Source organism: Aotus nancymaae, unplaced genomic scaffold (genome assembly GCF_030222135.1).
Source record: "Aotus nancymaae isolate 86718 unplaced genomic scaffold, 86718_ANA_hifiasm-v0.15.2.pri h1tg000033l, whole genome shotgun sequence".
NCBI classification, from domain to species: Eukaryota; Metazoa; Chordata; class Mammalia; order Primates; family Aotidae; genus Aotus; species Aotus nancymaae.
The window spans coordinates 17940696-17962193 of NW_026988447.1; the positions used below are offsets into that span (position 1 = coordinate 17940696).

Genomic DNA, 21498 nt, shown 5'->3' on the forward strand with positions numbered 1-21498 from the left:
TTTATTAAATTGAAAGTTTCAAGAAAGACTATGTATATATACACACACACGTATATACACATATATACACATTATCACCTATACCCATATATACACTTGTGTGTGTGTGTGTGTGTGTGTGTGTATGTATAGATATGAAGGCAAATTGGAAATATGACAATAGTTTGATTCAAATGTTCAATATCCTCCTTCTTATTCACCTTAAACACTGGATTCAATGACAGGATTTAACTGAATTTTCTTCTTTTTAAATGATTAATATCTCTGAGAAATAAATGGACAAATAAATCCTAAATCTCCTTTCCATGATTAAAGAAAAAAGGTTCCTGTAGAAATCTTATGTACCAACTGTCATGAGACAGAAGAAATATGGGGTGATGCTGGCTCACCTTTTGTGCTTTCAATCTATTTACCTTAAACACTTTTAATAACTTAATTTACTTGGCAATTTCAAAACTTGTGCCTTATAATAATACTGAATTTTCTTTTAAAGTATGTAACACAGAGAGGTTTTCCTTTTATTTTCATAAGTGCTATTCACAAATATGATTTTGCTTTAAGATTCCTTTAAAAAAAGAAGTTGATGTTCTTCAGGAGGACACAGTGAAGACAATGAACCTATTAGTTTTTTGATGGGCATACTATGCAATAAAAACATGAGAGCCTTACCTTATGAAGGAGCCAATTAATTGAAGCCTCTCTCTATGCAGTCCTATCACTTCTTCATTTCTCTCCGATTAGATGACAAGATGTGATTTTAGTACAGAATAGTGAGCCCATAAAGATGATTTGCTTTACTCTTTGCAACATTAAGCAATATAATCAGTGTGTACTTTTCCTGGATAAATATTGTTTAATCTACATTGATATTTGTAACAGACAAAGTGTTCTATGACTGGAGAGGATTTGTGCTGACAACGTCTTTCCGTTTGGCTTGTGACTCTGGTCGAGTTAGTTTCTCTCAATCATCATCAATATTTCGGGATTATTATAATGTAAGTATTTATAAAACTATATGTAGAGTGGAATTACCACTTTTCCAGTAAATTATTGGGTTGGGATTTTACTATGGACCTATTTCAGTCCTAAGATACTTCTCCATTGACATTTTTTTTTTCTGAAGCAATGCTTTAGTTCTGTTCTTTTGTCTTGCTTAAATCGTGCTGATCACCCTAACCCACAATATGCATGTCATTTTTTTATTTGAAAAGCATTAGTCAAAGTGATCATCACATGGTTTGCCCCAAATGTGTTAGTACCTCAACTATTTTTGTAATGGTACATAGACTATCAAGAAAACATAATGAAGGTCAGGGGAGAATGTAGACATCTGTTAAAGGCATGATAATGGATGGATTAAAAAAGCCAAGGGCAGTTTTATGATCATATGTTGATGGTTTTCTGAATGAAGACTCTAATCCAGGGCATGACAACCTGTGATCTAAAAGTAGAGTTGGTACTTCAAATTAATCTATTTGTTAAAGCAAGTCCTAATACATACATGTGAATAGTAGAAGAAACTCAAATTATTCAGACATCTTTAGCTACAATTTCTTTCTTTTCTTTTCTTTTTTTAAAGAGAGAGAGAGAGAATAGGGAGGAGGAAAAAGGAAGAGAAAGAGAGAGAGAGAATGGGGAGGAGGAAAAAGGAAAAGAAAGAGGGAGAGAGAATGGGAGTATTGCTTTCTTGCCCAGGCTAGAATGCAATTTAGTAATGGGTATTGAAAATCTCTTGTATACTGATAATTATACTTAATGATGTAGTCAGGAAGGAATAAGGGAAGAAGATAACAAACAAACAGTCAACCAATATTTCATTTAAACCTATGAAATGCTATGCGATTACTGAGGAGTGATTTACTTCCAATTATATAGTCACTTTTGGAATAGGTGTGAGGTGGTAATGTATGTTTTGTGTATTTGAAGTGGAGAGTTCTATAAATGTTTATTAAGTTTACTTGTTCCGGGTCTGAGTTCAAGTCCTGAATCCTTGTTATTCTATCTCGTTGATCTATAGAATCGTTAGCTATTCTTGTTACATTGATCCTTTTGCCATTATGTAATGTCCTTCTTTGCCTCTTTTGATCTTTGTTGCTTTAAAGTCTACTTTATCAGAGGCGAGAATTGCATCTCCTGCTTTTTGTTTATTTGTTTATTTGTACTCTCTGGTTGGTAAATCTTCCTCCTTCTCTCTGAGTCTTTGTGTATTGTTGCATGTAAGATGGGTCTGGATGCAGCATACCGATGGGTTTTGGCTTTTTATCCAATTAAAATATATATAAGTTTAATACTGGCGTTTGATGCTAGCTGGCTGTTTTGCCCATTAGTTGATGTAAATTTTTCATTGTATTAATGTTCTTTGCTTTTTGATATATTTTTGGAAAGGCTGATATTGGTTGTTCCTTTATATGTATAGTGCTTCTTTCAGAAGCTCTTGTAAAGCAGGCCTGGTGGTGGTGAAGTCTCTAAGTACTTGTTTGTTCGCAAAAGATTTAATTTTTCCTTCGCTCATAAAGCTTAGTTTGGCTGGATAGGAAATTCTGGGTTGAAAGTTCTTTTCTTTAAGGATGTTAAATATTGGTCCCCACTCTTTTCTGGCTTGTAGGGTTTCTGCTGACAGATCTGCTGTGAGTCTGATAGATTTCCCTTTGTGGGTAACCTGACCTTTCTCTCTGGCTGCCCTTAGTATTTTCTCCTTCATTTCAACCCTAATAAATCTGGCAATTATGTGCCTTGGGGTTGGTCTTCTTGAAGAATATCTTTGTGGTGTTCTCTGTATTACCTGGAGTTGAATATTACCTTGCCTTGCTAGGTTGGGAAAGTTTTCCTGAATGATATCCTGAAGAGTATTTTCCAACTTGGATTCATTCTCTTCATCATATTCAGGTACACCTATCAAACGTAGATTAGGTCTTTTCACATAGTCCCATATTTCCTGGAGACTTTGCTCATTCCTTTTTATCCTTTTTTCTCCAATCTTGTCTTCTCGTTTCATTTCACTGAGCTGGTCCTCGACTTCTGATATCCTTTCTTCTGCTTGATCAATTCGACTATTTAAGCTTGTGCATGCTTCGCGAAGTTCTTGTGTTGTGCTTTTCAGCTCCATCAATTCACTTATATTCCTCTCTAAATTGTCCATTCTCGTTAGCATTTCGTCAAACCTTTTTTTAAGGTTCTTAGTTTCTTTGCATTGGGTTAGAACAAGTTCTTTTAATTCACAGAAGTTTCTCATCACCCACATTTTGAAACCTGCTTCTGTTATTGGAACACACTCGTTCTCCATTAAGCCTTGTTCCGTTACTGATGAGGAATTGCGATCCCCTGTAGAGGGAGAGGCATTCTGATTTTGAGTATTCTCTGCCTTTTTAGGCTGCTTTCTTCCCTTGATTATATTTTTATCCATCTGTCGTCTTTGTAATCACCGACTTTCTAACTAGGTCTCTGAGCGGACATCCAACTTGTTGAATCCCAGAGCCGAAATCTGAGCAATCCACTGCACTGGCCAAGACAGCGGTGTTAAGGTTGATGGTGCCTTTCTGCCCAGGAATCTCTGGACTCTGCACCAAGAACTGCCGCTTTAAGGCGCCAGCAAAACCGCCGCGCCGGCCACCAGAGTCGCTCTGGCGACCCGTGGAGCTCCTCCGCTGGGAATCTCCTGGTCCGTGAGCTACAAATATTCGTCTGAAAGTGTGGCGTCCTCTCGTTCTCTGCGCTTTCACTGGGAGCTACGTGCCCGAGCTGCTAGTGATCAGCCATCTTGGATCTCTCCCCAGCTACAATTTCTTAAAAGGTCACATAATGCTATTTTACAACATTGTATTTCTTAATGTCTGTAAGTATGTCTGGGTTTCTTGCATCTCTCACATGTTCTGTTCTGTGTGTGAATATGTCTGTCGTGTAATGGTGTGATCTCAGCTCATTGCAACCTCCACCTGCTAGGTTCAAGTGATCCTCATGCCTCAGCCTTCCAAGTAACTGATATTACAAATGCCTGCCACCACACCTGGCTAATTTTTGTATTTTTAGTAGAGACAGAGTTTCATCCTATTGTCTAGGCTGGTCTTGAACTCCTGACCTCAGGTCATCTGCTCACCTTGGCTTCCCAAAGTGCTGGGATTACAGGTGTGAGCCACTGTGCCTGGCCACATTGTCTTTCTTCTGTACTAATGCATCCCTGGTGTCATATTGGATTAGGACCCTACCCTTATGACATCATTGAATCTTAATTACTTTCTTCAAGGCCTTGTCTCCAAATAAAGTTACAGTGTATATTAGAACTTCTACATATGAATTTTAAGGGGACACAACTTAGTCCATAACATCATTAGACAACTGAAATATATTTTACAAAATTATTTTTTCTATCTGTTGAATAGTTCTTAATCTGTCATTTTAAATAACACACGTTGAATTTTTATATTTTTATATTTTTTCTGTAAACCAAAACTTTTAAGTTTGGGTTTGTTGCGTAGGTATACGTGTGCCATAGTGGTTTGCTGCACTTATCAACCTGCTACCTAGGTTTGCGTTTGTTACACAGTTATATGTGTGTCATGGTGGTTTGCTGCACCTATCCACTCATACCTAGGTTGTAAGCCCTGCATGCATTAGCTATTTGTCCTTGTGTTCTCCCTCCCCTCCCCATACCCCACCACCGCCCGACATGCCCTGTGTGTGTTGTTCCCCTCCCTGTCTCCAAGTTCTAAGTAGCCTTTTTTCATTTTAAATAATGAAAATAAATAAAAATTATTGTTTATAAATTTATATTTTGTAAAATATATATAACATAAATTTTACCATTTTTAAGTTTATAGTTTGGTGGCATTCATCACAATCACATTGCTGTATAACCATCATCACTTTCCATCTCCAGGGCTTTTTTATCTTCCCAAACTGAAAACTCTTCATTATTAAACATTAATTGTCTGTTTGTCCTTGCCTTGATGCCCTGGAAACCACCATTCTACGAAGCAATCTTGGAACATGTAATGTGGAGGGTTGTAGTTGTGGTTGAAAAAAAAATCTAACCTTGGTATTTATCACAATTCTGAGACACGAAAATCAATGCACTTATCAATAGTGTTCTTAAAATAGGATAAGAACAAATATTGGCAGAAATTTGTATAAGTAATTTCTAGTTAGTATTTGGAAATACAGAAGAGAGTGAAATAACTGTAATTAATTAGCTGTCAGTATGGCATGACTCTCCTCAGCAAGTGGCTAACGTACTATGTTGCAGTGGTCCTAAGAGTCAGAAAGGTGTCCCTGAGAAGAGCTCTGACAGTTGGTGATGCCCTAGAACAAGCTCTTGTCCAATCTGCAGCCTGTGGACCACATGCAGTCCAAGATGACTTTAAATGAGGCCCAACACAAATTCGTAAATTGTCTTAAAACATTATCAGATTTTTGGGCAATTTTTCTTTTTAGCTTGTCAGCTATCCTTAGTGTTAGTATATTGTATGTATGGCTCAAGACAATTCTTCTTCCAATGTTGTCCTGAGAAGCCAAAAGATTGGACACCCATGCCCTAGAATGAGGAAGAGCTGACAAGGGAATGTCTGTCCTGCATGAGTACATGCACTTTGCAGTGGTGATAGAGTCCAGGCATAGCAGGAAAATTATTCCAGCCCCAGAAAGGACAGCTGTGGTTGTTCAAGGTGGAAAGACAGGATATGTCTCAGAGAATAAAAGAAATTCAGTGTGGCAAAAGCACAGCATGCTAGAGGGAAAGTGGCAAGAAATGAAGCTGAAGAGATAAGCAAGGACCCATAATCATCAGGTGCCCTGTAGGTCTCTTTAATGAGTTTATGTCCTAGGATAGGAGGAAGCCATTCAGTCACTTTACAGCTTCTTAACTCTCAGTGAAAAGAATTTGCCTAACCTTGACGCTTGAAGTAAAGGATTACAAGCAAATAGAATTCAGTCTCATAGAGGTTGCATTATAAATTGTTTTCAAAGAACACATTATGGACTTCTGGACATTCAACTTTTCACTCCTACCCTGAATACTCCCACCAAGGGGAGCACATCCTACATGAGTGAGGACAATAATGAGAGCTGCTGGTCATATTTTCTTAAAAACATCCTTATAGAGGCCGAGGCAGGAGGATCACGAGGTCAAGATATCAAGACTATCCTGGCCAACATGGTGAAATCCCATCTCTACTAAAAAAATACAAAAATTAGCTGGGCATGGTGGCACGTGCCTGTAGTCCCAGCTACCTGGGAGACTGAGGCAGGAGAATTGCTTGAACCCAGGAGGCAGAGGTTGCAGTGAGCCGAGATGGCACCACTGCACTCCAGCCTGGCGCCTGGGGACAGAGTGAGATTCTGTCTAAAAAAGAAAACATAAAACATATAGGTTTAAGTCATGAAAAAAAAAACAACAGGTCATTAGTTTTGTAGAAACATATTATTTAAAAGTGAAAATAGGAATTTCAAGTATAACTTAAGTTCTTCACATCAGGTTGATTTTGACCATAGAATGGATTGACTAGATTCTAATATATGAAATTTTTCATTTATCTCTGGAGAAATTTCTTGAACCATTTTGGTAAAATGAATATCATAAGAATCTAAGGAGATTTACTTCTTCTGACTTGGAAATTTCAATGTCTTTTTAAAATTTCTTACCAAATTGTTCTGTCAGATGGGTATGCGCTTGAAAAATTTTATTACATAATGAAAAATAGTAAATTAACTTTTATTATGTAAAGCATATTTGCTCATTTTTTTCTCCCTCATCACATTTTCTTCTCTTTGCCCCTTTTCTTCTCTCTTCCAAAACATTTGAGGAAGTACTATAATTATATTCATACTCATTATTTTCTCCCCAATGGGTTACATTTGATAAATGATAGTTATGTTGTTTGATTTTCTGACCTTTCTGTGAATTAGCACAAATCATCAGAATGACTAAATTTAAAAATTATTTTTATTCATATGATTTCCTAATATTGGGGCGTATTTTATTCAGAAACAAAATCACTTTTGGGAAATTCTATAGTGGGCTTAGAATTAACTCTGGTCCTGAGTTAACAGTTAAGTGACTATGATTTTTTTTTTGACATTTTGAATAGCATTCCAGTAGTTAATTCTTATCTATTATTTGTATTTGTTTTGTTCCTACTGTAAGGAGTAGTGATATTCAAGGTTGTACATTATCTTTAAACTTCTCAATTTTAATTTTGAAATGCATATTTATTTTCCTATGAAATATTAAAGTATGAATGTCTTTGACAAAATTACATAGATATTTACTTTGGAAAAAAACACATATTTAATTTACATAGTTACAGTTAAAAGCCCACTTTTTAATTAAAAAAAATTTTTTGTGTGCAATTTAGAGCACAGGAATTGTTCCTGGTTTGCTACTTTTAGTACAAGTTGTATCATGTCTTTGTGATCCATCTTGCTCCTTTGAAAATGAATGTACATATATGTATGTATGTATTAATAACTCACCTTGTTTCACAAAGGTTGTAAACCTGTGTCTAAAAGTGTGACAAAGGTGGGTGGATCATGAGGTCAAGAGATCGAGACCATCCTGGTCAACATGTTGAAACCCCGTCTCTACTAAAAATACAAAAAATTAGCTGGGCATGGTGGCTTGTGCTTGTAATCCCAGCTATTCAGGAGGCTGAGGCAGGAGAATTGCCTGAACCCAGGAGGCAGAGGTTGCGATGAGCTGAGATCGCGCCATTGCACTCCAGCCTGGGTAACAAGAGCGAAACTCCATCTCAAAAAAAAAAAAGTGTGACAAAAATGACCTCAGAAATATGTAAATGAGAAAACTGATGGAAAAATTAAATGAAGCTAAGGTTATTTTGGACATACATAAAATAATTTCACTTGGTAGAGTTGGTTATGAATGTGCTTTGGAGCTTTCCACTCATAATTGTGAGAAGAGTAATATGGTTTGGCTCTGTATCCTCACCCAAATCTCATCTCCAGTTGTAATCCCCATGTGTCTGGGAAAGGTCCTGGTGGAAGGTAATTGAGTCATGGGAATGGACATCCCCCTTACTGTTCTTGTGTTAGTGAGTTTCTACAAAATCTGGTTGTTTGAAAGTATGTTGCACTTCCTCCTTTGCTCTTTCTCTCTCCTTACACCATGTAAGATGTTCCCTGCTTCCCCTTTGCCTTCCACCAGGATTGTAAGTTTCTTGAGGTCTCCCCAGCCATGTAGAACTGTGAGTCAATTAAACCTCTTTTCTTTATAAATGAAGAACAATTAATTATTATGAATATATAATAGTTGTACATTTCCATGGGGTACATATATTTTGATATAACATGTAATTATCAAATCTCAAGCATTTATTATTTCTTTGTGTTATAAACATTCCAATTCCACATTTTAAGTTTTTTTAAATATACAAGAAATCATAGTTACCATAGTTGCCCTATTGTTCTACCGAACACTGGATCTTATTCTGCCTGTCTAACTGTATTTTTGTACCCATTAATCATATCTTCTTTATCTCATCCTTCCCACTACCCTTCCAAGTCTCTGGTAACCATCATTTTACTCCCTTTCTTCATGAGATCAAATTATTTTTTAGCTCCCATATATGAGTGAGAACATGCAATATTTATTCTTTTGTGCCTGTCTTATTTTACTTTACATAATGTCCTCAAGTTCCATCCATGTTTTTGCAAGTGACAGGATTTCATCCTTTTTTATGAATAATATTCTATTGTGTATATGTACCAGACTTTCTTTATTCATTCATTTGTTGATGGACTTTTAGGTTGATACCATATCTAGAATTTGTGAATAGTGGTGCAACAAACATATGAGTACAGCTATTTTTTGACATACTAATTTCCTTTCATTTGGATATATACCCAGCAGTGGTGTTGCTGAATCATATAATAGTTCTGTTTTTAGTTTTTGAGGAACCTCCATACTATTCTCCATAGTGGCTATATTAATTTACGTTTTCCATTTCTCTACATTCTCACCAGCATCCATTATTCTGTTTTTTCTTTATAAAAGCCATTTTAACTGGGTTGAAATGATATCTTACTGTGGTTTTGATTTGCATTTCTCTGATGATTAGTGATATTGAGCATTTTTTCATATACTTGACCATTTGTATGTCTTCTGAGAAATGTTTATTCAGATCTTTTGCCTATTTTAAAATCAGATTATTTGTCTTTTCCTATTGAGTTGTTTGAGCTTTTTACATATTTTGGTTATTAATCCCTTGTTAGATGGGTAGTTTGCAAATATTTTCCCCCATTTTGTTGGTTGTCTCCACTTTGTTGATTTCCTTGCTGTGAAGCAGCTTTTAAACTTAATATGATCCCATATGTTAATTTCTGCTTTGGCTATCTGTACTTTTTAGGTCTTACTCAGGAAATATTTGCTAAAACCTACATCCTGGAGTGTTTACCCAATGTTTTTTTCTACTCTTTTCATAGTTTCAAGTCTTATATTTAAGCCTTTAATCCATTTTGGTTTGGATTTTGTATTGATAAGTGAGTAAAGTTGTTAGAGGATTTTGAGTTATTAGTGTTGTTCTCTCCCTCAGACTCTGTAAGAAGTCAGTAACAGTAAGTTTATTGGTCAGTGACATATGGTGTGTTCATGATGCCACAAGGAAAATGCTTATTTTAGTTTTGCATTTTAAGTTTCAAAGGTGTCATTGACAAATAAAGTCAAAAATGTCTCTTTTATAAACTCTCAGGAGATATAAAGAGCCAATGTAAAGATGAAATGTGAAAGAAAGTTGTGTTTATCTTGCAAAAATACTCAACATTAAGACATACAGTGATTTTTAAAACATTTTAAACAAATCACAAATATCTTGTATTGAGTTAAGCTTCATTCTGTCATATACTGCCATTTCAGATGCAGTCTTATTTGCATGTGTTAATTTCATTTCATGGCATTCATTTCTTAAGAACTAAGATTGACCTTTCTTCTGGAACACAACAATAACCTGGAAAATTTTTGTGCATCATCTTTCAATATTTGTTACTTTTAGAATTCCCTGATTGTTTCCTTTTTCAAAGGAAACAATCATCCTCAAGAATAATACTGTACTTTTTGAAATATATGTACAACATGTAGATGATAATAGATCAGGAAGCAGGACCTATATTTTAAATGTTGCCCTCAAGATGTTCTGTGACACATATTCATGGCTATAAAAATACTAATGGTCACAAAAAGTTGTTAATCTTGATATTTCATACTTTTACACAAAACAGTACACTTGGCTTGGGACACACTGTCCTTCTGTGCTACTACTATTTACACTTGCCAACTTCATTTTTTTTCTCAATTGCTTCCTTCTTGGGCAGACTAACTGAATTGAAACATTCTCCATAATGAGTGGTGGCAAATATGAAGGCTGCTAAGTAAAACAATCTCAGACAAACATTCTTGAGGATTTCCTTTCTTTAGATGTCCTCTGATTCTTTCTATTTTCTCTCTTCCAACTTCATTGCCTTCACAACCTTCACTGGTGTTTTCTACCTAACATAATTAGCAACTGATTTTTTTTTGCTATCCTTTTTGCAAAATGAATATGACCTTTCCTATAAGGGATCTGGTGTTTTTCTGAGTCTTAATCTTCCTATATATTGACATCTCAGTTTTTTTGAGTCTTAGTCTTCCTATATATTGACATTTCAAGTCCATTCTGCCTTTATGTTTCACCTCTATTTTCTCTTAAATTCTTTCTCTCCTCTTTACACAGCCACTACCTGCTTCTTTCAACTTCTTTTTTATTATTATTATACTTTAAGTGCTGGGATACATGTGCAGAACATGCAGGTTTGTTACATAGGTATACACATGCCATGGTGGTTTGCTGCACCCATCAATCCGTCATGTACATTAGGTATTTCTCCTAATGCTATGCCTTCCCTAGCCCCTCACCCCCTGACAGGACCCAGTATGTGACTTTCCCCTCCCTGTGTCCATGTGTTCTCATTGTTCAACTCCCACTTGTGAATGAGAATAGGCAGTGTTTGGTTTCTGTTCCTGTGTTAGTTTGCTGAGAATGATGGTTTCCACCTTCATCTATGTCCCTGCAAAGGACATGAACTCATCTTTTTTTATGGCTCCCTAGTATTCCATGGTGTATATGTGCTTCATTTTCTTTATCCAGTCTATCATTGATGGGCATTTGGGGTGGCCCTAAGTCTTTGCTGTTGTGAATAGTGCTGCAATAAACATACATGTGTATGTATGTTTATAGCAGAATGATTCATAATCCTTCTTGAAACACCTGGTCTTCCTATGGCAATGCATTCAGAATGACATATCCTAAACAGTTGGCTGAATATCTAAGTCATTTATTAAACTCTCTTGTCAATATTTTCAAATTTTTGTAACAACCTAAACATCAAAACTACTTTTCATACTCCTTTTCCTCACATATTTTCTCAAATCCTACAATTTAACTGGTACCAAGCTTCTGATAATTTACACAATATTTTTACACCTGAGGCTTCTTTCTAAAAAAGCAGCTGTCTGATCCATCAATTCCCTTTCTCTTTTCAAATCTTATTTGAATTTTTTTTCTTTTGACAATTCCTTCATGGTCTAATGATTAAATTTTTCTATTGATAAACCATAAATATTTAGCCTTCAATTTTTGCATTTTAACTGTAGACATATTTCATCTAACTCCTATTAGCATAAAATTACAAAATATGTAATTTTTAATTGGTCTATATTACCCCAACATTTACTCCCAAATGTGGTTAAAGTGTATTTTCTAAGTAGAAAGGGATTTTCACGGATTTAAACAGCCTTGTGACCCTACCAGAAACATATATAAACATATCATTCAAGGTAAAATGAAAGGTTTATTTAAATAGGTACTATGAAGGGAAAATTATTAACAACAAATACATATATAATTGCAAATTACACATTAAAACATAGTGAGGTAAACTGAAGAGTTTCTTTCTGCCAAGCTGGACTATTAACACTAGCCTTTACCCTGAAGAAGTCAGTCATGTCCCTAGCACTTCCTGTGAAAGAGCAGTGAGCTGCATTCTTTATGCTGCTACTGCTTCTAGGTGAACGATAGTTTAAACAGAAAAAATGCTAATCATTTGCATACATGCAGAATCAGAAGGCACCAAACACATCTTTCTGAGATTTTTCACAAGACAATTTCTTGACATTCTTGAATTTGAGAGCTTCCATGAATGCACACAAACCACAGGATGGTTGAAAAGCCATAAAACCACCCATGGGAGTTTTGATAGACATATGAAAACCGTAGGTTCCCAAAGTCTTTTCATGGAGCCAGACCAGCCTTCACTTTGAAAGGTGGTCTTAAGTGTAGTATTCCCTTAACATTTCTTTACAGAGGTGAAGGTATCCCAAAGATAATACTGGCCACTCTGTAACAGCCATGGTTTCAAAAAGCCATTCAATTTTCAGATTAGGAAAGACTGGAGAAGATGTCACAGAAAAATATACATTGTTCGTTTACCAGTCACTAGAGAAATTTTCTTTAATCTTCAAGAAAAATGAAAACTACAGAAATTTACTCATAGATGTAGTTATTTAAGCTAAGTGTTGGAGACAATACACAGGCTGAAGAGAAGAAGGGAGTCCAACAGGGAAATTTGCATCCCAATATAAATCCCTGCAAAGATTGGAATCTTTTCTGAAAAAAGATTCAAAAGGATTGCTGTTTCCAGGAATACTTGCATAGTAACAAATCACAACATAATGCAACAATAAATTCTAAAAATGTGAAGGTAAAAGGTATTGTTTAATCCATGGCTGAACTGATGGGAAAGTAATAATGGAATCCTGTCTGGCCAAACACTGAAATGTTGAATTTACGGTTTTGTAAGTTCAGAAGTTTGTCTTTGTATTGGGGTTAATATGGCAATTCCTGATAGCCTAGAGCCTAGGTTTTAATGAGCTGCATGCCCTGCAGTTGTGTGGCAAACATTGGATCTCAGAGTACCAAGGAAAGTCAAATCTAAGAACAATCCTCATAAAACCCAGGTCTTGGAAGGGCAGTAGACTTAAGGCATAAACCAAGATTTTAAAATTGTCCTGTAGAAAGAGAGAGACTGTGAGACCACATACACACTATGGCCTTGGCTCTGAGTGAAGAGGTAAAATTCCTAGAAATTATCTAGGAATTTCTAATGTCAATATACCACTTACATGGATTTAGAGATCCAATTCATATTACAGTAATGCATTACAACACTGGAATCACACCAAAAATGTTCAAAAATTTAGAATAAAAATGGTCTCAACTTAGTAGTGCCCTAAAGCATCTGGCAAAAGCAATTTTATCAACCATTTTTAGAATGCAGTTTAACATAGGCTTCTAAGAATTCTCACAATAAAATAGCAGGAAAAATTAGCTAAAAATCAGGAAAGTCACTAAACATGAGAAAGCAGCAACCAAAGAATCAGAACCTACGTATTCAAAACTTCAAAGACTAAATATACTGTAATTATCATGTACAGACTATAAAATAAGAGTAAACTTCTGTTTCTACATGTTTAGAGAAATATATTGAAGAAACCAAAAAATTACCAAATTTGAGCAGACTTGGAAAGTAACAATTGATATTATAAGAATGAAACACATAATAATTAAAATTAGAAACTCAGTGAATAGCAATGAAAATAATAGGTACAGATAAAAAGAGAACTGATAATCTAGAAAATAAACTACAAGGCAAAAAAAAAACACCTAGGTTACAGCAGAGACAGAAGAGATGGCAAATATAAAAAGAGTTAAAAAGGAAAAAGAATAAGGACAATGACAATTGAATGATTCACATATGTCTAATCAGAGATTTATAAAATTTTTTATTGTTGTTGTGTGTTTTTTTGTTGTTGTTTTTTGTTTTTTTGTTTTGAGACAGAGTTTCACTCTGCTGCCCAGGCTGGAGTGCAGTGGTGTGATATCAGCTCACTACAGCCTCCACCTCCCAAGCTCAAGCTATTCTTGCCTCAGCCTCTCAAGTAGCTGAGATTATAGGCACACGCCACCATGGCTGGCTAATTTTTGTGTTTTTAGTAGAGACGGAGTTTTGCCATGTTAGCTAGGCTGGTCTCCAACTCCTGACCTCAAGTGATCTGCCTGCCTCAGCCTCCCAAAGTGCTGGTATTATAGGTGTGAGCCACTGCACTGACCTAGAGATTCATAAAGTTTTAATTAGAGTTTTATACAATTATTATAGAAGACAGTATTTGAAAAGAGTTTTGTGTTTGGGGGTTTTTGTTCTCAGAATTGCTGAAAGACATTGATTTTCAGACGTAAGAAGCCCAACAAAAATGGAGAATATTTCAAAATAAACTACACTTACTTACACACCTCATAACAAAACAACAGAATGATAAAAAAAGTTCTTGGAAGCAGAGTACATAGATCACCTACAAAAGAAAGACAACTGGAAAAACATCTTTTTTTTCCTCAGCAACAATGGTAGCCAGAAGACAGAAGAATAACTTCAAAATTCTCAGAAAGTATGGTTGAGAGGAAGAAAAAATACATTATCAGTTGAAGTTTTCTGCCAACTGACCCTTACTAATGGTACTTCTAAAGAATGTAGTTTAAGAAGAAAAATTATACAAGAGCTCTGTGATGCTAGATGTAATGGCAAGTAAAATAATTGGTAAGCATATAGATAAGCTTTAGTAAACAACAACGCAATGAAACAAAATAATTGTGTCTAATATGTGAGGTTTATAAAAAAAGAACTAAACTGTAGAAGTTAAGTCAATCTACCATTTCTGTGTAGAATAAGAAGAAAGTAAAAAAGTAAAGAAACTTTAAGGTAAATGTATATATTAAAATCTACACATTAACTATTTATAAAAAAATAAAAACAAAATATAAATGCCAAGCTAGTAGAAAGGAAAAATAGAACAAAAGGGTAAAATATGTCCATTTCAAAAAATAAGAGAAGTATTTTTATTTCTTCTTCTTGGGCAAATAACAAGTACAAAATGGAAAGAACAAATACAGGGCAAAAAAATGAAATGAAAAAAATGCATCTAAATACCTTTTTAAAAAACAAAACCATGTGATGTTCACAAAGAAGAAATAAAAGATGACCCAGAAACATAAAAATTCTCAACTTAGGCCAGGTGTGGTGGCTGACGCCTGTAATCTCAGCACTTAGGGAGGCCAAGGCGGGTGGATCACGAGCTCAGGAGTTCAAAACCAGTCTGACCAACATGGTGAAACCCCATCTCTACTAAAAATGCAAAAATTAGCCGAGCATGGTGGTGCCCACCTGTAATCCCAGATAGGAGGCTGAGGCAGGAGAATCGCTTGAACCCTGGAGGCAGAGGTTGCAGTGAGTGGAGATCGTGCCACTGTACTCCAGCCTGGGCAACAAAACAGTAAAAAAAAATCTCAACTTCATTTGTCATTAGGAAAATGTCAATTAAAATCACAAAGAAATATAATTTTATAAGTGCCGAATTGGCAAAGGTTAACACTTTGACAATATTGTTTCCAAGTATATAAAGCAATGGAGACACTCATAAACTGCTTCTGGGAGTGGAAAACCTATTGTCTGGGAAAGTTGAACCTATGCCTACTGGATAGTATAGCCATTTCATGGCTAGGGATTATAGGAGTCAGTGGAGTAAACAGAGGAGCTGCTTATGGCTAATGGCAATCAATTATTCAGGTAATAAATAATCAGCTATTTAGCTCCCACTCCCCAGGACTTGTCCATCTGCCCCCAAGCCTGAATGATAGATATATATAAAAACCATCCTTGATGCAACAGAATATAGGCTCATATTGATGTTGGGGGTGGTTGCCCTAGAGAAACTCTCACACGTATGCTTCAGGAGACATATAAAAGAATGCTTGTAGCAGTTTTTTTTCACAATAGGAAATAACTTTTTTAAAAGCCAAATATCTCCCAGCCATAGAAAGGATAAATAAATAATAGTATATTTATTCAATGGGATGTTGTACATTGATGGAAATGAATGAACCATGGGATTATACATCCACATTAATAAAGATGAATGGATCACAAAAATGCATTGTTGAGCAAAAATGAGAGTGAAGAAATTATGATTCTATTTACATAAAGTTATAAACAAGCAAAAGTAAAATACTAATTAGGAATGTGTACATGTGCTAAAATTGTATGAAAATGTAAGAGAATCTTTAACATAAAATTAAGGAGATATGTTTCCTCAGGATATGAAAAGAAGGAAAAAGACACAATGTTCTAATTCTTAAGCTTTGTGAGTCTTTTTTTTTAGTATTATTCCTTCACATGCATGTATGTATACATATGTGTACTCTCTTAAATGATTGATATATAAAACGCTAAAAAAATTTTAATAAAATGGTGGAAATATTCCTTGAGCTTAAATTGAGCATATCACCCTGTGATAAAGAGAAGATTTGAGAACCCATAGGTTTGGCAGAGATATTGCAACTTCCTAGAAGGTTATATGGATCCAAATTTCTCCTGTGGTTTGTGTATGTTTTGGAAACTCTAAGATTGAAGAATGCCAGGCAATAACAAGCTGCTGCAAGATGCTAATTACTTTATTCTGAAGTTTTAAACTGTGTGTGTCTGTAATACTTGTTACTAATTTTTTTATTAGCTGAAATTAAAACTTTATATCTAAAAGGCCAGATTAAAGAAATGAATTTCAATTTTACAATTTTGAGGCATTTTAATATACTTGTGTTCATATTGATGTTGTAGTTGATGCTTAAAAATATACAAGTTGATTATTTGGTTTTGAACGTGATTCCCACTTTTGGATTTTAAGGGAGCCTCCTGGGTAGTTAATTTGTTACTAAACAATTCAGTTATAAATTGGACAGTATTTTTAAAAATTGAATTCAATTCTTTTTATTAGTATATTTATTCAAGATTAATTTGAATGTAAATCTATTCTAAAAGATGAGTTTTTCTATTATGAGATTTATATTCTATGTGGCAGGTCTAGAGCTGCATCACAGAACTAATAAATTGTTATATCTAACAATTAAAGCCTGCTATGTGCTTTATGTGTATTATCTTCAATCTTCACTAAGACTCAAAGCAGATGTTTTATTCCCACTTTTCCTGAGGAAATTGAAAAATTTACTGTCTTGACCTTGATTCTACAAGTAAGAGATGGATACGATTCAAATTCAATATACTAATTCAGAAAGTGAAATTGGGGATATAGGCAGGAAGTTTTTAATCTATGAAAATAGAATACAGTGAAAAAAAGACAATAATGGAGTTCACATTAGATTTTTAATTACTTAGGGGTCAGCAATTTTGTTTTCAACATTGCTTATACATTTAGAAAAGATCCAGAGATTTTCTAGGGATTCACTGGGACTTAATCATAATGGGATTTACAGCTTCCAATCAAATGCATTGGGGTCAAAGGCTACCCTAGCCTCCTACCTACAAATTGAGTATCACTCCTTGTTTGGAGGGCTTTGATGGAGAATTATCTAAAACAGTGATTCTCAAATTTTAATGTGCTTATAAATCACCACAGATCTGCTTCCTAGAAACTCAGGATATACTTGGATAAGTATATCAGTTTGTTGAAACTGTTCAGATTAAACCATTTAGGTTAAAGCTCTATTATCCAAATACCTGGAAGTTTTTTTCAGGACAATTTTGACAACAACTATGGTCCTATTTCATTATTTGAGAATGTATTTCTAATATCTCTGATTGGATATTATCTCATTTAACAAGGAAATGCATTTCTACCCACACCATGACTAAATTTGTAGAATTTCTGAACTTCAGGTATTTGTCAGGAAAACAATACCTTGTACACATTGTCAGTACTTATAAAAAGCTCACTTAGTAGGAATAATTGATGGAGAATCTTTTTTTAAAAAAATTATACTTTAGGTTCTGGGGTACATGTGCAGATCATGCAGGATTGTTGCATAGGTACATACATGGCAAGGTGGTTTGCTGCCTTCCTCCCTCATCACCTGTATCTGGTATTTCTCCCCAAGTTATCCCTCCCCACCCTCCCCACCCCCTGTCCCTCCCCTAGTCCCCCACAACTGACCACAGTGTGTGATGATCCCCTCCCTGTGTCCATGTGTTATAATTGTTCAACACCTGCCTATGAGTGATACCATGTGGTGTTTGATTTTCTGTTCTCGTGTCAGTTTGCTGAGAATGATGGTTTCCAGATTCATCCATGTCCCTATGAAGGACACGAACTCATTGTTTTTACGGCTGCGTAGTAGTCCATGGTGTATATGTGCCACATTTGCTTTATCCAATCTATCACTGATGGACATTTGAGTTGGTTCCAGGTCTTTGCTATTGTAAACAGTGCTGCAATGAAAATGCATGTGCATGTGTCTTTATAATAGAATGATTTATAGTCCTTTGGGTATATTCCCAGTAATGGGATTGCTGGGTCAAATGGAATTTCTATTTCTAGATCCTTGAGGAATCACCACACTGTCTTCCACAATGGTTGAACTAATTTACACTCCCACCAACAGGGTAAAAGTGATCCTACTTCTCCACATCCTCTCCAGCATCTGTTGTCTCCAGATTTTTTAATGATCACCATTCTAACTGGCGTGAGATGGTATCTCAATGTGGTTTTGATTTGCATTTCTCTAATGACCAGTGATAATGAGCATTTTTTCATGTTTGTTGGCCTCATAGATGTCTTCTTTTGAAAAGTGTCTGTTCATATCCTTCACCCACTTTTGAATAGGCTTGTTTTTTTTTTTTTTTTTGTAAATCTGTTTTAGTTCTTTGTAGATTCTGGATATTAGCTCTTTGTCAGATGGGTAGATTGCAAAAATTTTTTCCCATTCTGTTGGTTTCCAGTTCACTCTAATGATTGTTTCCTTTGCAATACAGAAGCTCTGGAGTTTAGTAGATTCCATCTGTCTATTTTGGTTTTTGTTGCCATTGTTTTTGGTGTTTTAGACATGAAGTCCTTGCCTATGCCTATGTCCTGAATGGTTTTGCCTAGGTTTTCTTATAGGGTTTTTATGGGGATAGGTCTTATGTTTAAGTCTTTAATCCATCTGGAGTTAATTTTAGTGTAAGGTGTCAGGAAGGGGTTCAGTTTCAGCTTTCTGCACAATTGCTAGCCAGTTTTACCAACACCATTTATTAAACAGGGAATCATTTCCCTATTGCTTGTTTTTGTGAGGTTTGTCAAAGATCAGATGGTTGTAGATGTGTGGTGTTGCCTCCAAGGCCTCTGTTCTGTTCCATTGGTCTATGTCTCTATTTTGGTACCAGTACCATGCTGTTTTGATTACTGTGGACTTGTAGTATAGGTTGAAGTCAGGCAGCATGATACCTCCAGCTTTGTTCTTTTTGCTTAGGATTGTTTTGGCTATGTGGACTCTCTTTTGGTTCCATATGAAGTTTAAGGTGTTTTTTTTCCAGTTCTATGAAGAAGATCATTAGAAGCTTGATGGGAATAGCATTGAATCCAGAAATTACTTTGGGCAATATGGCCATTTTCACAATGTTGATTCTTCCTAATCATGAGCATGGAACATTTTACCATCTGTTTGTGTCCTCTTATTTCATTGAGCAGTGGTTTGTAGTTCTCCTTAAAGAGGTCTTTTACATCTTTTGCTAGTTGTATTCCTAGGTATTTTATTCTTTTTGTAGCAATTGTGAATGGGAGTTCACTTTTGATTTGGCTCTCTGTTTGTCTGTTATTGGTGTATAGAAATGCTTGTGATTTCTGCACATTGATTTTGTATCCTGAGACTTTGCTGAAGTTACTTATCAGTTTCAGGAGATTTTGGGCTGAGACAATGGGGTCTTCTAAATATACAATCATGTCATCTGCAAATAGAGACAATTTGACTTCCTCTTTTCCTAACTTAATACCCTTTAGTTCTTTTTCTTGCCTGATTGCTCTGGCTAGAACTTCCAATATTATATTGAATAGGAGTGATGAGAGAGGGCATACTTGTCTTGTGCCAGATTTCGTAGGGAATGCTTCCAGTTTTTGCCCGTTCAGTATGATATTGGCTGTGGGTTTGTCATAAATAGCTTTTATTATTTTGTGATATGTTCCATTGATATCTAGTTTATTCAGGGTTTTTAGCATAAAGGGCTGTTGAATTTTGTCAAAGACCTTCTCTGCCTCTATTGAGATAATCATGTTTGGTTCTGTTTGTGAGATGGATTATGTTTATAGACTTGCATATGTTGAACCAGCCTTTCATCCCTGGGATGAAGCCTACTTGATCATGATGAATAAGCTTTTCGATTTGCTGTTGCATTCTGTTTGCCAGTATTTTATTGAAGATTTTTGCGTCAATGTTCATCATGGATATTTGTCTGAAGTTTTCTTTTTTAGTTGCGTCTCTGCCTGGTTTTGGTATTAGGATCATGTTGGTCTCATAAAATGAGTTTGGGAGGATTCCCTCTTTTTGGATTGTTTGGAATAGTTTCAGAAGGAATGGTACCAGCTCCTCTTTGTACATCTAGTAGATTGGCTGTAAACCCTTCTGGACCTGGGCTTTTTTTTAGTTGGTAGGCTATTAATTGCTGCCTCAACTTCAGCCCTTGTTATTGGTCTATTCAGGGTTTCAACTTCTTCCTGGTTTTTAGGCTTGGGAGAATGCAAGTGTCCAGGAATTTATCCATTTCTTCCAGATTTACTGGTTTGTGTGCATAGAGTTGTTTGCAGTAATCTCTGATGGTAGTTTGTATTTCTGTGGAATTGGTGGTGATGTCCCCTTTATCATTTTTTATTGCATCTATTTGATAATTCTCTCTTTTCTTTTGTATTAGTCTGGCTAGCAGTCTATCTATTTTATTGATCTTCTCAAAAAACCAGCTCCTGGAGTTGTTGATTTGTTGAAGGGTTTTTTTGTGTCTCTATCTTCTTCAGTTCTGCTCTGATCTTAGTTATTTCTTGTCTTCTGCTAGCTTTTGAGTATTTTTGATCTTGCTCCTCTAAATCTTTTGATTTTGATGATAGCGTGTTGATTTTAGATCTTTCCTTGCTCCTCATGTGGGCATTTATTGCTATGATTTTCCCTCTAGACACTGCCTTAAATGTGTCCCAGAGATTCTGGTTTGTTGTGTCTTCATTCTCATTAGTTTCAAAAAAAATCTTTATTTCTGCCTTCATTTCATTGTTTATCCAGTCAACATTCAAGAGCCCATTGTTCAGTTTCCATGAAGTTGTGCGGTTTTGAGTTTGTTTCTTAATCCTGAGTTCTAATTTGATTGCACTGTTTTCTGAGATACTGCTTGTTATGATTTCCATTCTTTTGCATTTGGAGGAATGATTTGCTTCCAATTATGTGGTCTATTTTAGAGTAAGTGCAATGTGGTACTGAGAAGAATGTATAATCTGTAGATTTGGGGTTGAGAGTTATATAAATGTCTATTAAGTTCACTTGGTCCAGATCTGCATTCAAGTCCTGGACTTCCTTGTTGATTTTCTTTCTCATTCTGTCCAATATTGACAGTGGAGTGTTAAAGTCTCCAACTATTATTGTGCAGGTTTCTAAGTCTCTTTGTAGG

At 35.4% G+C, this 21498-nt stretch overlaps 1 protein-coding gene across 1 annotated transcript in view; it reads left to right on the forward strand.

Moving 5' to 3' along the window:
- The window catches only part of IQCM (IQ motif containing M), a 421233-nt gene that overhangs the window by 134086 nt on the left and 265649 nt on the right, over positions 1 to 21498 (forward strand). Inside the window, 1 exon segment of the mRNA XM_064383724.1 lies at positions 880 to 995. Coding sequence (XP_064239794.1) covers positions 880 to 995 — 116 coding nt within the window.